Source organism: Hyla sarda, chromosome 7 (genome assembly GCF_029499605.1).
Source record: "Hyla sarda isolate aHylSar1 chromosome 7, aHylSar1.hap1, whole genome shotgun sequence".
NCBI classification, from domain to species: domain Eukaryota; kingdom Metazoa; phylum Chordata; class Amphibia; order Anura; family Hylidae; genus Hyla; species Hyla sarda.
In genome coordinates, this window is record NC_079195.1 from 208653959 (window position 1) to 208668207 (window position 14249).

The 14249-nt window shown below is 43.9% G+C and overlaps 1 protein-coding gene across 1 annotated transcript in view; it reads right to left on the reverse strand.

Annotated features, from left to right (window-relative positions):
- The window catches only part of LOC130283264 (cytochrome P450 4B1-like), a 38281-nt gene that overhangs the window by 9611 nt on the left and 14421 nt on the right, over positions 1–14249 (reverse strand). Inside the window, exons 5-9 of the mRNA XM_056532488.1 lie at positions 12349–12473; positions 9712–9863; positions 9153–9259; positions 4734–4924; positions 4324–4457 (exon numbers count right to left, since the gene is read on the reverse strand). Of these exons, the coding sequence (XP_056388463.1) occupies positions 4324–4457; positions 4734–4924; positions 9153–9259; positions 9712–9863; positions 12349–12473 (709 nt within the window). The remainder of the gene's footprint in view (positions 1–4323; positions 4458–4733; positions 4925–9152; positions 9260–9711; positions 9864–12348; positions 12474–14249) is intronic.

Consider the following 14249-nt stretch of genomic DNA (forward strand, 5'->3'; position numbering starts at 1 on the left):
TATGTACTTACATTCTACGGAATTAATAAAATCATGTATGTTTAATAAGTGACTCTGTTTTCTCTTTCTTGTTATATGTGTGTACGGTTCCATTTGGTTTTCACCGTACGGTTTTTGACTTTGCACAGTTTTTTTTCTTGGAATTTCAATCAAACAAGTAAAACTTTATTCATAATGGAGTGAAAAGTTAAAAACGCATACATTTTTTCTTAAAAAACGGATGCAACCGGACATTTTTAAAAGCATATACAGATAAAAATTTGTACACACGTTTTGATACAGTTTAGTCAGGTTTTGAGGAACTGTATTGCAAAAAGGTGGTGTGAACCCAGCCTCATTCTAGGTACCTATTAGATTGGTGTTCTTTATAAGGATTCTAGTGGTCACATGTAGTACTGCAATTTCATATTGTTTATCTATTCTAGGTACCTAGAAGGGTCATGTTCTTTGAAAGGAACATATGACTCCTAGTGGTCATATGTGGAAATGCAACTTCATATTGTCTGACTATTCTAGGAATTTATTAGAGTGGTCTTCTTTATATGGGATCTATGACACTTAATGGTCATATGCAGTACTGCAGTTTTATATCATCTAGCTATTTTAAGGACTTATTAGGGTAGTGTTTATTTAAGGAATCTAAGACAACCAGTGGTCATATGTGATACTGCAATTTTTTTTATTGTCTGGCTATATTAGGCAGGTATTAGAGGAACGTATTATAAGGAATCTATGACAACTAGTGGTCATATGTGTTACTGCAACTTAAAATTGCCTGACTATTCTAGTCACCTGTGTGTGTTCTTATGAGGAATATATGACACCTAGTGGTCATATCTAGTACTGCATTTTATATTGTCTGGCTATCCTAGGTACTTTTTTAGGGTGGTGTTCTATAAGGCATCTATGACACCTAGTGGTTATATATAGTACTGCAATTTTCATATTGTCTAGCAATTCTAGGTACTTATTAGAGTTGTGTTCTAATAAGTACTTATGACACCTAGTGGTCCTATGAAGTACTGCAGTACTCATATTGTTTAGCTTAGATTTCAAAGCAGTGTTTCCCAACAAGGTGCCTCATGCTGTTGCAAAACTACAACTCCAAGCTTGTCCTTAAAGGGGTACTCCACTGGAAAAAAAAAAGTTAAAACAACTGTTGCCAGAAAGTTAAACAGATTTGTAAATTACTTCTATTTAAAAATCTTAATCCTTCCAGTACTTATTAGCTGCTGTATGATCCACAGGAAGTTCTTTTATTTTTGTATATCCTTTTTTTCTGACCACAGTGCTCTCTGCTGACACCTCTGTCCATGTCAGGAACTGTCCAGAACAGGAGCAAATCCCCAAAGCAAACCTCTCCTGCTCTAAACAGTTCCTGATACGGACAGAGGTGTCAGCAGAGAGCACTGTGGTCAGAAAGAAAGGAAATTGAAAAAGAACTCCCTGTGGATCATACAGAAGCTGATAAGTACTGGAAGGGGTAAGATTTTTAAATAGAAGTAATATACAAATCTGTAAACTTTCTGGCCCCGGTTGATTTAAAAAAATAATAATGTTTTCCAGGGGAGTATCCCTTTAAAGACTTTGGCTGTCCAGGCATACCAGAAGTTGTAGTTTTGCAACAGCTTGAGGCACCCTGGTTGGGAAACACTGGTTTAGCTATTCTAGGCACCTATTTTAGAGGGGTGTTTCTTATACGAAATCTATGACATCTAGTGGCCATATGTGGTACTGTAACTTCATATTATTTGGGCTATTCTAGGCACCTATTTTAGAGTGGTATTCTTTATAAGGAATCTATGCACACCTAGTGGTCATATGGGGTACTGCAAATTTATTGTCTTGCCATTCTAAGCACCTAGTGCAAAGACTGTTTTTAACCCATTAAGGACTAAGCCCATTTGGACCTTAAGGACTAAGACAATTTTATTTTTACGTTGTCGTTTTTTCCTCCTCCCCTTCAAAAAATCATAACTCTTTTATATTTTCATCCACAGACCAGTATGAGGGCTTGTTTTTTGCGAGACCAGTTGTCCGTTGTAGTGCCATCACTCACTTTACCATAAAATGTATGGCGCAACCCAAAAAATACTATTTGTGCGGGGAAATTAAAAAGAAAAACGCAATTTAGCAAATTTTGGAAGGTTTTGTTTTCACGCCGTACAATTTATGGTAAAAATGACATGTGTTCTTTATTCTCTGGGTCAATACGATTAAAATAAAATCCATGATTATACACTTTTCTATTACTGTTGCGCTTAACCAAATTAGTACGTTTAAAATCCCCCTATTTTGAAGACCTATAACTTTTTCATTTTACCATATTTGCTTATACAAAACTTTTTTATACATTTTTTTGGAATAAAATGTTATTAAAAAAAAGCAGCTATTTTGGATTTTTTTTTTTTACGTTCACGCCGTTCACCGTACGGGATCATTTACATTTTATTTTAATAGTTTGGATATTTACGCACACGGCGATACCAACTATGTATATAAAATATTAATTTTTACACTTTTTGGGGGTATAATAGGGAAAATGGGACAATTTATGTTTTTATTGGGGGAGGGTTTTTTTCACATTTCTTTTACTTAATTTTTTTAACTTTTTTTACTTTTATTTTTACACTCTTATAGTCCCCATAGGGGACTATTTATAGCAACCATTTGATTGCTAATCCTGTTCAGTGCTATGTATAGGACATAGCACTGATCAGCATTATCGGTCATCTTCTGCTCTGGTCTGCGGGAAGGCAGATCAGAACAGAAGACTCCCGGAAGGCAGCGGAGCCAGGTAAAGGGAACCTCTGTCTGCCGTGCAGGATGATCGGATCGCCGCGGCAGCGCTGTGGGCGATCCGATCATCCTGTTAAGTGACTGCGATGCTGCAGATGCTGTGATCTGTATTGAACATGGCATCTGAGGGGTTAATGGCAGACATCCGCGGGATCGCGGGTGTCCACCATTACCGGCGGGTCCCTGGCTGCGATCCACAGCCAGGACCTGCTGCGCATGATGCCGGCATCGCTCCGATGCCCGCGGTTATGCTCAGGATGTAAATGTACGTCCTGGTGCGTTAAGTACCACATCACCAGGACGTACATTTACGTCCTGCGTCGTTAAGGGGTTAAAGGGGTACTCCGGTGGAAAACTTTTTTTTCTTTAATCAACTGGTGCCAGAAAGTTAAACAGATTTGTAAATGAATTGTATTAAAAAATCTTAATCCTTCCAGTACTTATTAGCTGCTGAATACTACAGAGGAAATTCTTTTCTTTTTGGAACACAGAGCTCTCTGCTGACACCTCTGTCCATTTTAAGAACTGTCCAGAGTAGGAGAAAATCCCCATAGAAAATAATTTCCTCTGTAGTATTCAGCAGCTATAAGTACTGGAAGGATTACAATTTTTTAATAGAAGTAATTTAAAAATCTGTTTAACTTTCTGGCACCAGTTGATTAAAAAAAAAAAAGTTTTCCACCGGAGTACCCCTTTAAGGCCAGTTTCATACTACTGTAAAAACAGAAGCATTTATTGTGACCATATAACGATCCCACCCTGACCGGCTCTGGTGACCCGAGGTCAGGCGGCCATAATACAGACCCAAAAATGCCTCCGTATTACACTCATATGAAACAGGCTTTAGTCTATTACTTGTCAGGGTAATTAATAGTGTTGAGCGGCATAGGCCATATTTGAATTCGCGAATATTTGTCATATATTCGCTAAATTCGCATATTCATAATATTCGCGTTTTATTTTCGCATATGCGCACATTCGCATATGCGAAAGTTTGCATATATAAATTAGCATATGCGAAGATTCGCATATATAAATTAGCATATGCGAAAATGCGCACGCCAGTCTCACACAGTAGTATTAGAACCTTCTCTACACCACACAAGCTGGAAGCAGAGAGGGGTGATCACTGTGATGTTTACTGAAAAAAAAAATATATATATTCGTAATTACGAATATATAGTGCTATATTCGCGAATATTCGCGCATTCGCGAATATTCGCGCATTCGCGAATATGCGATATTCGCGAATAAAATTCGTATTGCGAATATTCGCGAGCAACACTAGTAATTAATTCAAAATCCTATAGAGAAGACAAACCATGAAACAACAAAAAAAGCAAAAATAAATAAATAAATAAAAAATGAAGCTTAAGTTTTATATATATATATATATATATATATATATATATATATATATTTATTATTATTATTATTATATATATATATATATATATATTTATTATTATTATTATTATTATTATTATATATATATTATTATTTTTTTTTAACAAATCAGCTTACCTTCAGGAAGACTGCGCCCATCAAAGAATGTGATTGGTTTGCTGAGTTTACGAGCGACTCCAGGGACTGGGGGGTAAAGCCGCAAGCTCTCCTTAATACACATTGTGGTGTAAGGGATCTTTCCCAGGTCGTCCCTGTTAAAACAAATTGCTTGTCTTTGTTTTTGCAGATTTCCTTCTGATTATTTAAAGAAAGGTCCAACTAAACCTTATACTGTACCTCTACAGCAGTTTTTTTCCTAACAATGTGTCTCCAGCTGTTGCAAAACTACAACTCCCAGCATGCCCGGACAGCCTTCGGCTGTCCGGGCATGCTGGAAGTTGTAGTTTTGCAACAGCTGGAGGCACCCTGGTTGTGAACCCTCTAAGAAAAAAATGACAATCTATAATCTAGTTACACTTTGTTCCCACCATTCCACTGTGTCGCGATCTCCTAGGACTGACTTGATCTCCTCTCGACACCTCTCCTGGTGCTCCGGGTGTTTTGCCAAGGCATATAATATCCATGAGATCCCGCTGGCCGTTGTATCGTGTCCCTCGAACATGAACGTGTCCACTTCTGCCCGCAGATCCTTGTCCGAGAGACCATGGCCATTCTCGTCCTGAGAAGACATATTGCATAGTTTTGTGATGTATTAGAATACATTTAAGAGAAGAAGCAGCATCTAGAACAGAGAGATTCAAATAAAAGTCAAAGACGTCCGGTTAAAGAAAATGTTCTCAAGCAAAGGTCATAATGACTCACTTAATTTATCATTCAGTGCCATGGTCTGTAGATAGTACCTCACTATGTAGATAATAGCAGCCAAAGACCCCTGTAGGTAGTAGCAGCCCTTTTGAAGGTAGTAGCCACCCCCTGTAGGTGGTAGTAACCTCCCTGTAGGTGGTAGCAGCCCTTCTGTATGTAGTTGCAGCCCCCTTGTAGGTAGTAGTAGCCTCCCTGTAGGTGACAGCAGCCCCTCTGTGGGTAGTAGTAGCCTCCCTGTAGGTGGCAGTAACATCCCTGTAGGTGGTAGCAGCCTCCCTGTAGATAGTAGCAGCCTCCCTGTAGGTAGTAGCAGCCCCCCTGTAGGTAGTAGCAACCCCCCCCTGTAGGTAGTAACAACCCCCCTGTAGGTAATAGCAGCCCCCTTGTATGTAGTAGCAGCCTCCCTGTAGGTGGCAGCAGCCCCTCTGTGGGTAGTAGTAGCCTCCCTGTAGGTGGCAGTAACATCCCTGTAGGTGGTAGCAGCCTCCCTGTAGATAGTAGCAGCCCCCCTGTAGGTAGTAGCAGCCCCCCTGTAGGTAGTAGCAGCCCCCCTGTAGGTAGTAGCAGCCCCTCTGTAGGTAGTAGTAACCCTCCTGTAGGTAGTAGCAGCCCCCTTGTAGGTAGTAGTAGCCTCCCTGTAGGTGGCAGCAGCCCCTCTGTAGGTAGTAGCAGCCTCCCTGTAGATAGCAGCAGCCCCCTGTAGATAGCAGCAGCCCCCCTGTAGGTAGTAGCAGCCCCCCTGTAGGTAGTAGCAGCCCCCCTGTAGGTAGTAGGAGCCTCCCTGTAGGTAGTAGCAGCCTCCCTGTAGGTAGTAGCAGCCCCCTTGTAGGTAGTAGCAGCCTCCCTGTAGGTAGTAGCAGCAGCCCCCCCTGTAGGTAGTAGCAACCCCCCCTGTAGGTAGTAGGAGTCACCCTGTAGGTAGTAGCAGCCCCCCTGTAGATGGGGCAGTCCCTTCCCCTCTAGTTAGTAGCACCCCCCTGTAGGTGGTAGTAACCTCCCTTTAGGTGGTAGCAGCCCCTCGGTAGATAGTAGCAGCCCCCTTGTAGGTAGTAGTAGCCCCCCTGTAGGTGGTAGCAGCCCCTCTGTAGGTAGTAGCAGCCCCCCTGTAGGTAGTAGCAACCCCCCTGTATGTAGTAGCAGCCCCCTTGCATGTAGTAGCAGCTTCCCTGTAGGTGGCAGCAGCCCCTCTGCGGGTAGTAGCAGCCTCCCTGTAGGTAGTTGCAGCCTCCCTGTAGATAGTAGCAGCCCCTCTGTAGGTAGTAGCAACCCCCCTGTAGGGGGCAGCAGCCCCTCTGTAGGTAGTAGCAGCCTCCCTGTAGGTAGTAGCAGCCTCCCTGTAGGTAGTTGCAGCCTCCCTGTAGATAGTAGCAGCCCCTCTGTAGGTAGTAGCAACCTCCCTGTAGGGGGCAGCAGCCCCTCTGTAGGTAGTAGCAGCCTCCCTGTAGATAGTAGCAGCCCCCTTGTAGGTAGTAGTAGCTTCCCTATAGGTGGCAAGAGCCCCTCTGTAGGTAGTAGCAGCCCCCCTGTAGATAGTAGCAGCCCCCCTGTAGGTAGTAGCAACCCCCTGTAGGTAGAAGCAGCCCCCTTCCATGTAGTAGCAGCCTCCCTGTAGGTGGCCGCAGCCCCTCTGTGGGTAGTGGCAGCCTCCCTGTAGGTGGCAGTAACATCCCTGTAGGTGGTAGCAGCCCCTCTGTAGGTAGTTGCAGCCTCCCTGTAGATAGTAGCAGCCCCCTGTAGGTAGTAGCAACCCCCCTGTAGGGGGCAGCAGCCCCTCTGTAGGTAGTAGCAGCCTCCCTGTAGATAGTAGCAGCCCCCCTGTAGGTGGCAGCAGCCCCCCTGTAGGTAGTAGCAGACCCCCTGTAGGTAGTAGCAGCCCCCTGTAGGTAGTAGCAACCCCTTGTAGGTAGTAGCAACCCCCTGTAGGTAGAAGCAGCCCCCTTCCATGTAGTAGCAGCCTCCCTGTAGGTGGCAGCAGCCCCTCTGTGGGTAGTAGCAGCCTCCCTGTAGGTGGCAGTAACATCCCTGTAGGTCGTAGCAGCCCCTCTGTAGGTAGTTGCAGCCTCCCTGTAGATAGTAGCAGCCCCCCTGTAGGTAGTAGCAACCCCCCTGTAGGGGGCAACAGACCCCCTGTAGGTAGTAGCAGCCCCCTGTAGGTAGTAGCAGCCCCCTGTAGGTAGTAGCAACCCCCTGTAGGTAGTAGCAACCCCCTGTAGGTAGTAGCAGCCTCCCTGTAGGTGGCAGCAGCACCTCTGTAGGTAGTAGCAGCCTCCCTATAGATAGTAGCAGCCCCCCTGTAGGTAGTAGAAACCCCCCTGTAGGTAGTAGGAGTCGCCCTGTAGGTAGTAGTAGCCCCCCTGTAGATAGGAGCAGTCCCTTCCCCTCTAGGTAGTAGCACCCCCCCTGTAGTTAGTAACAACCCCTCTGTAGGTAGTAGTGTGGTGTCCCAGTACAGGACCTGGTCCTGTCCCTATCTAAAGTCCCCTCAGCTAGAGTCCGTCCATTCCACAGGGCTCGCCCCTTGGTTGCCTCATATAAATGTATTTTATATAGTGTATAAATGTAGAGGACCTACCCAGGTCACATGGTATATCATAATGGTTGTATAGATGTTTAGGACCTTCCGGAGTCATGTGTTAATGTCATGTGATATACCCAGAGTTCACTGGGTTCAGGACTTACAGGTTTGCTGGCCAATGAGCTTAGTCCCGCCCCCTAGTATATAAAGGGCTGTAGTCTGTAAATTCACTCTCTTAGTTCCTGCTCTTATCTCCCGGATCCAAAGCAAGCACAATCAGCACTATCATCATTCATCTCAACTAGGCCAAAGCCTAAAGAACCAGCAGCCACGAAAACCATGAGCTATAAAGCTCAATCCTACAAATCCTGTATGACTACTATTTCACTCAAATCTTATAATTAGAAGCACTGTCGCCTGCTTAAAGGTAAAGACTATTAGTCCCCGCAAAGCCTGTGAGGATCCTGCATCCTGGTTACCTCGAGAGACACTGTATACTTGTAAAGACTGTTGCATAAAAGTTCAAGTAAAAGTTTCCAGTTATCTCATAAAATCTGCTGTGGACATTCCATTTATTATCCCTGCCGTTTGTGGGCCAGTTGGCGGCAGGACCTCCAATACTAAGGAAACCGCACCCTGGCGTCACGACAAGGAAGGGTTAATACCACCAGACCCTTCATTCACCATTGCAACACCCCAGTCACCACAGTAGTAACCCTTCTCTAGATAGTAACAGACAGCCCCTCTGCAGGTAGTAGTAGCCCCTCGTAGATAGTAGCAGCCCTTTCACCGTAGGTGATAATAGCCCCCCCCCCCCCCCTCTGTAGGTAGAATTAGCTCCTCTCCTTGTAGGTAGTACCCCCAGAACCCACTCATATACTGCACTATGGCCCCATTCTCTGTATATTGCTAATTCTCCGCTCCCCCATCCATTACATTCACGTCAGTCTGCCTCTAGTGTTGCTCGCGAATATCGCATATTCGCGAATTCGCGAATATAGCACTATATATTCGTAATTACGAATATTCTTTTTTTTTTTTTTTTTTTCCACAGTACACATCACAGTGATCACCCCTCTCTGCTTCCAGCTTGTGTGGTGTAAAGAAGGCTGTAATACTACTGTGTGAGCCTGGTGTGCGAATATTCGCATATGCGACAATTTGCATATGCTAATTTTCGCATATGCGAATTTTCGCTTATGTTAATTTTTGTATACAAATTTTCGTATATGTTAATTTTCGTATTCATGACTTTTCGCATACGCGAAAATAAAACGAATATGCGAATATTCGCGAATATATAACACGTATATACGTCCATATATTCGCGAATATTCGCGAATTCGAATATGGCCTATGCCGCTCAACACTATCTGCCTCCAATGCTCCTCCATTGTACACCATGTTACTGAGAGGGGAGCGGAGCTATATGTTACAGAGAATGGGGCAGTAGTGCAGTATTTGAGTAAGTGCTTCCTTTTGGAGCTGGGAGAACCTGACCCGGGACCTGGAACACAGTTGGCCCAATAGTGACCGCAGATCTAGAGCACTAGAACTTGGCATTTACCTTGGCACAGAGAAGGATATCAAGAAAATCCAAATGTCTCCTTTGTCTGATTCTGTCCAATTCCTTCTCGTTCTTCAGTAACTCTTTCCTCTGTTTAATAACTTTATCTACAAAAGAATACACACTAATTCAGATAGGCACAGTATTCAGCCAATGACAATGGACGGAGGAGCTTCATATCAACGACAACAACTTCTAAATTAAAAGAATTCAATGTCGTGACTGCATAATACGGTGGTCACCAGTAATACATGAAATCATAGTCTTGAGATTAGAAGATGGTGGATGGTATCAGAACATAAAATGACGGCTCACTTAATGGGTTTTGGTAAGAGTGATGTTATGTATTTTGGATACATTTGGACCAGGGGTCAAGTCCTGGGAAAAAAGTGTGGGAAATCATCCAAGATTTTCACTCAAGGGCTGGTCCTGCAGGACTCCTGCTAATGGGAACAGTGTTCCTGCTGTAGAAAAAGTGCAGGAACTCCATGCCCATGTGTTCCTGCAGGACTTGAGACCTGAGTAAGACCCGTGATATCAGGTATACATATAAACCTACCTGTATGCTCATGGGCTACTTTCAGTGCTCTCCGGAAGCGAAATCCTGATGGGCTCAGGTTGTAGATGAAGTCGCTATGATACATGAAGTTACGGAACCTGTGATCTACCAGGTAGGAGAGCTCGTACACCGCTTTGATGTAGGAATTTTCACTGCCAGGACAAAAAACATGGTACAGTTACAATTATAGGAGATTAAAGCCATGTTAGTCTCTGTAGTTTTGATCCAATCACAAGGAAAGGGGTTAACTGTAGTACCTGGCACAGCCCACGAATAAGAGTCGTGCTGTTATTGCAAAGGCAGAATCCATGTCTCTCCAATCCAGTGTATTATCCCTGTACTGTGACATCTCTGTGTATTATCCATGTACTGTAACATCACTGTGTATTATCATTGTACTGTGTCATCACTGTGTATTATCCTTGTACTGTAACATCACTGTGTATTATCCCTGTACTGTGACATCATTGGGTGTATTATCCCTGTACTGTGACATCACTGTGTATATTATCCCAGTACTGTGACATCACTGTGTGTATTATCCCTTTACTGTGACATCACTGTGTGTATTATTCCTGTACTGTGACATCACTGTGTGTATTATTCCTGTACTGTGACCTCACTGTGTATATTATCCCTGTACTGTGACATCACTGTATATTATCCCTGTACTGTGACATCACTGTGTGTATTATCCTTGTACTGTGACATCTCTGTGTATTATCCTTGTACTGTGACATCTCTGTGTATTATCCTTGTACTGTAACATCACTGTGTGTATTATACCTGCACTGTGACATCACTGTGTATTATCATTGTACTGTGTCATCACTGTGTATTATCCCTGTACTGTGACATCACTGTGTATTATCCCTGTACTGTGACATCACTGTGTGCACTATCCTTGTACTGTGACATCACTGTGTATTATTCCGGTACTGTGACATCACTGTGTATATTATTCTTGTACTGTGACATCACTGTGTATATTATTCTTGTACTGTGACATCACTGTGTATTATCCATGTACTGTGACATCTCCTTTAGGTACAGCCCTGGATATAAGAGGGTCCTTTTGGCCTTCATCAGACTGGTGATATGTTTGCATTCCTCGCTATGTGTATTATCATTGTACTGTGTCATCACTGTGTATTATCCCTGTACTGTGACATCACTGTGTGCATTATCCTTGTACTGTGACATCACTGTGTATTATTCCTGTACTGTGACATCACTGTGTATTATCCCTGTACTGTGACATAACTGCGTGTATTATCCCTGTACTGTGACATCACTGTGTATATTATTCTTGTACTGTGACATCACTGGGTGTATTATCCCTGTACTGTGACATCATTATGTGTATTATCCCTGTACTGTGACATCACTGTGTATATTATCCCTGTACTGTGACATCATTGTGTATTATCCCTATACTGTGATATCGCTGTGTATTATCCTTGTACTGTGACATCACTGTGTATATTATCCATGTACTGTGACATCATTGTGTGTATTATCCTTGTACAGTGACATCACTGTGTGTATTATCCCTGTACTGTGACATCACTGTGTGTATTATCCCTATACTGTGACATCACTGTGTGTATTATCCCTGTACCGTGACATCACTGTGTGTATTATCCCTGTACCGTGACATCACTGTGTGTATTATCCCTGTACTGTGACATCACTGTGTGTATTATCCCTGTACCGTGACATCACTGTGTGTATTATCCCTGTACCGTGACATCACTGTGTGTATTATCCCTGTACCGTGACATTACTGTGTGTATTATCCCTGTACCGTGACATCACTGTGTGTATTATCCCTGTACCGTGACATCACTGTGTGAATTATCCCTGTACCGTGACATCACTGTGTGTATTATCCCTGTACCGTGACATCACTGTGTGTATTATCCCTGTACTGTGACATCGCTGTGTGTATTATCCCTGTACCGTGACATCGCTGTGTGTATTATCCCTGTACCGTGACATCGCTGTGTGTATTATCCCTGTACCGTGACATCGCTGTGTGTATTATCCCTGTACCGTGACATCGCTGTGTGTATTATCCCTGTACCGTGACATCACTGTGTGTATTATTCCTGTACCGTGACATCACTGTGTGTATTATCCCTGTACCGTGACATCACTGTGTGTATTATCCCTGTACCGTGACATCACTGTGTGTATCATCCCTGTACCGTGACATCACTGTGTGTAATATCCCTGTACTGTGACATCACTGTGTGTAATATCCCTGTACTGTGACATCACTGTGTGTATTATCCCTGTACTGTGACATCACTGTGTGTAATATCCCTGTACTGTGACATAGAAGTGAGGAATGCAAACATATCACCAGTCTGATGAAGGCCAAAAGGACCCTCTTATATCCAGGGCTGTACCTATAGGAGATGCAATTGCACCAGCGCCTCAAAGCACCTCTGCCCTATAAGAAGATACCAGCATTATAAGTGTTACATGGCAGGCATGGAGCCCTATTACAACTTTTGCTTTGGGCCCAGAAGCTACAAGTTACACCTCTATTCATACCCTCTACCGGGTGAAGGGGCCTATGGATACATTTGACATCTATATGTACCAGGTTTCACATATCTCTGCAGTTACCTGTCCGTCTGGCAATTGCTCTCATAGCTGAAGGCGCATTTCATGATGGAGTCCAGGGTCATGAGGCTGACATGATGGAAAAGTTCCACTGGGTTTTCATCTGGGATCAGTCGCTCCCATTTGTCCTGGAAGAGAAAGGTGGAAGCCATGATATTTTATCAGGTTGTTTGCTGTGATCATTCTTCTTTACCCTTTACATCCGGGAGCTTAAACGGGTACTCCGGTGGATTTTTCCCCCCCGAATCAACTGGCTCCAAAAAGTTATACAGATTTATAAATTTACTTCTATAAAAAAAATCTTAATCCTTCCAGTACTTATCAGCTGCTGTATGCTCTACAGGATGTTGTGTAGTTCTTTTCAGTCTGACCACAGTGCTCTCTGCTGACACCTCAAATCCCCATAGCAAACCTCTCCTGCTCTGAACAGTTCCTGACACGCACAAAAGTGTCAGCAGAGAGCACTCGGGTCAGACTGAAAGAACATCTCAACTTCCTCTGGAACATACAGAAGCTGATAAGTACTGGAAGGATTAATATATTTTTTAATATAAGTAATTTACGAATCTGTTTAACTTTCTGGAGCCAGTTGATAAAAAAAAAAATAAAAAAATAGTTTTCCACCAGAGTACCCCTTTAACATTACAAAATCGTAGCAAGGATCTGGTCAGCCATAACCTCCAGTGTTCCCAATGAACACAGGACAATAAGTCCTCAATCCCAAGTGTGGAAGTGCAGTTATTTAAAGAGTAGCTCCCACCATCCTTTTTTCTTCTTCTCTGTCCCTGCCTATTGCCCATCGCCCATCTATCCCTAACCCCCTCCCTGCCTTAACATTTTTTTTAAACTATTTTAGAAATGCCTTTGTCTTCCTGGTAGGGTGCTCAGACCAGGCAGACTTCCCCAGCAGGCGTGACATCACTGATGCCTTCTGGGGGGGCGACTTCCGCCCTTAGTCCACCTATACAGGGTGCCTCCAGCTGTTTCACCACTACAACTCCCAGCTTGCCCTGACATCTATTGGCTGTCAGGGCATGCTGGGAGTTGTAGTGGTTAAACAACTGGAGGCACCCTGCGCAACCCCCCCCCCCGCCCCCCGAGAACAATAAATTTGTTATGGCTAATCATATCCCACGCCCCCCCCCCCCCCCCCCGCGGCCGCCCCAGCCCCCGCCAACCACCCCCCCTTCCCCTCTCCCCTCTCCAGACATACGCAGTGCCGCGTATATGCCAGTGTGAGGCCAGGGAGCCAATGCGCTCTCAGCACTCGCTTCCGCCTGTCTGATTGACAGGCAGGGAGCGAGCGCAGGCTGAATGAATTAGGACCGATGCCTGTCCGGCATCGGTCCGAATACATGCGTGACGTCACCCCAGGGTGCAGCCGGCCGCTAGGAGGGAGACCCCTAGTTGCCAGTTTTCAAATGTAAAATAAACTAGTATAATGGAAAAAAAATAATAGATCTATATTAGAGATATGTTGTAGTACATGAGTACTACAACATATAAAAAAAATAATGTTTGGTGACAGTGCCCATTTAAGGTTGTAGATAGGGCTGGGACCCCGCACTACCACTGTCTTCAACTCAGAATTAGGTCTGGAACACACGGTCAAAAATGTGCAGAATGTCCGCCCGTAATCCATGGGCTGACATTCTGCACATTTCATTATTACAGCGGGCACCAAGACCGCTTGGAAATGCGTCATCTCATAGACGGCAATGCATTTAAGAGCGAAATTCGCAGAAAGAATAGACAAGTACTTTCTTTCTGCGGATGACCGAATTGGGATTTCCCGCAAAAGAAACATCTGCTACTGAAATTCCGCTGTGTGCACAGTGCAACAGAATCCCATTGAAATCAATTAGACTCTGCAGCAGCGGAATGTCCATGCAGAATATTCCGGC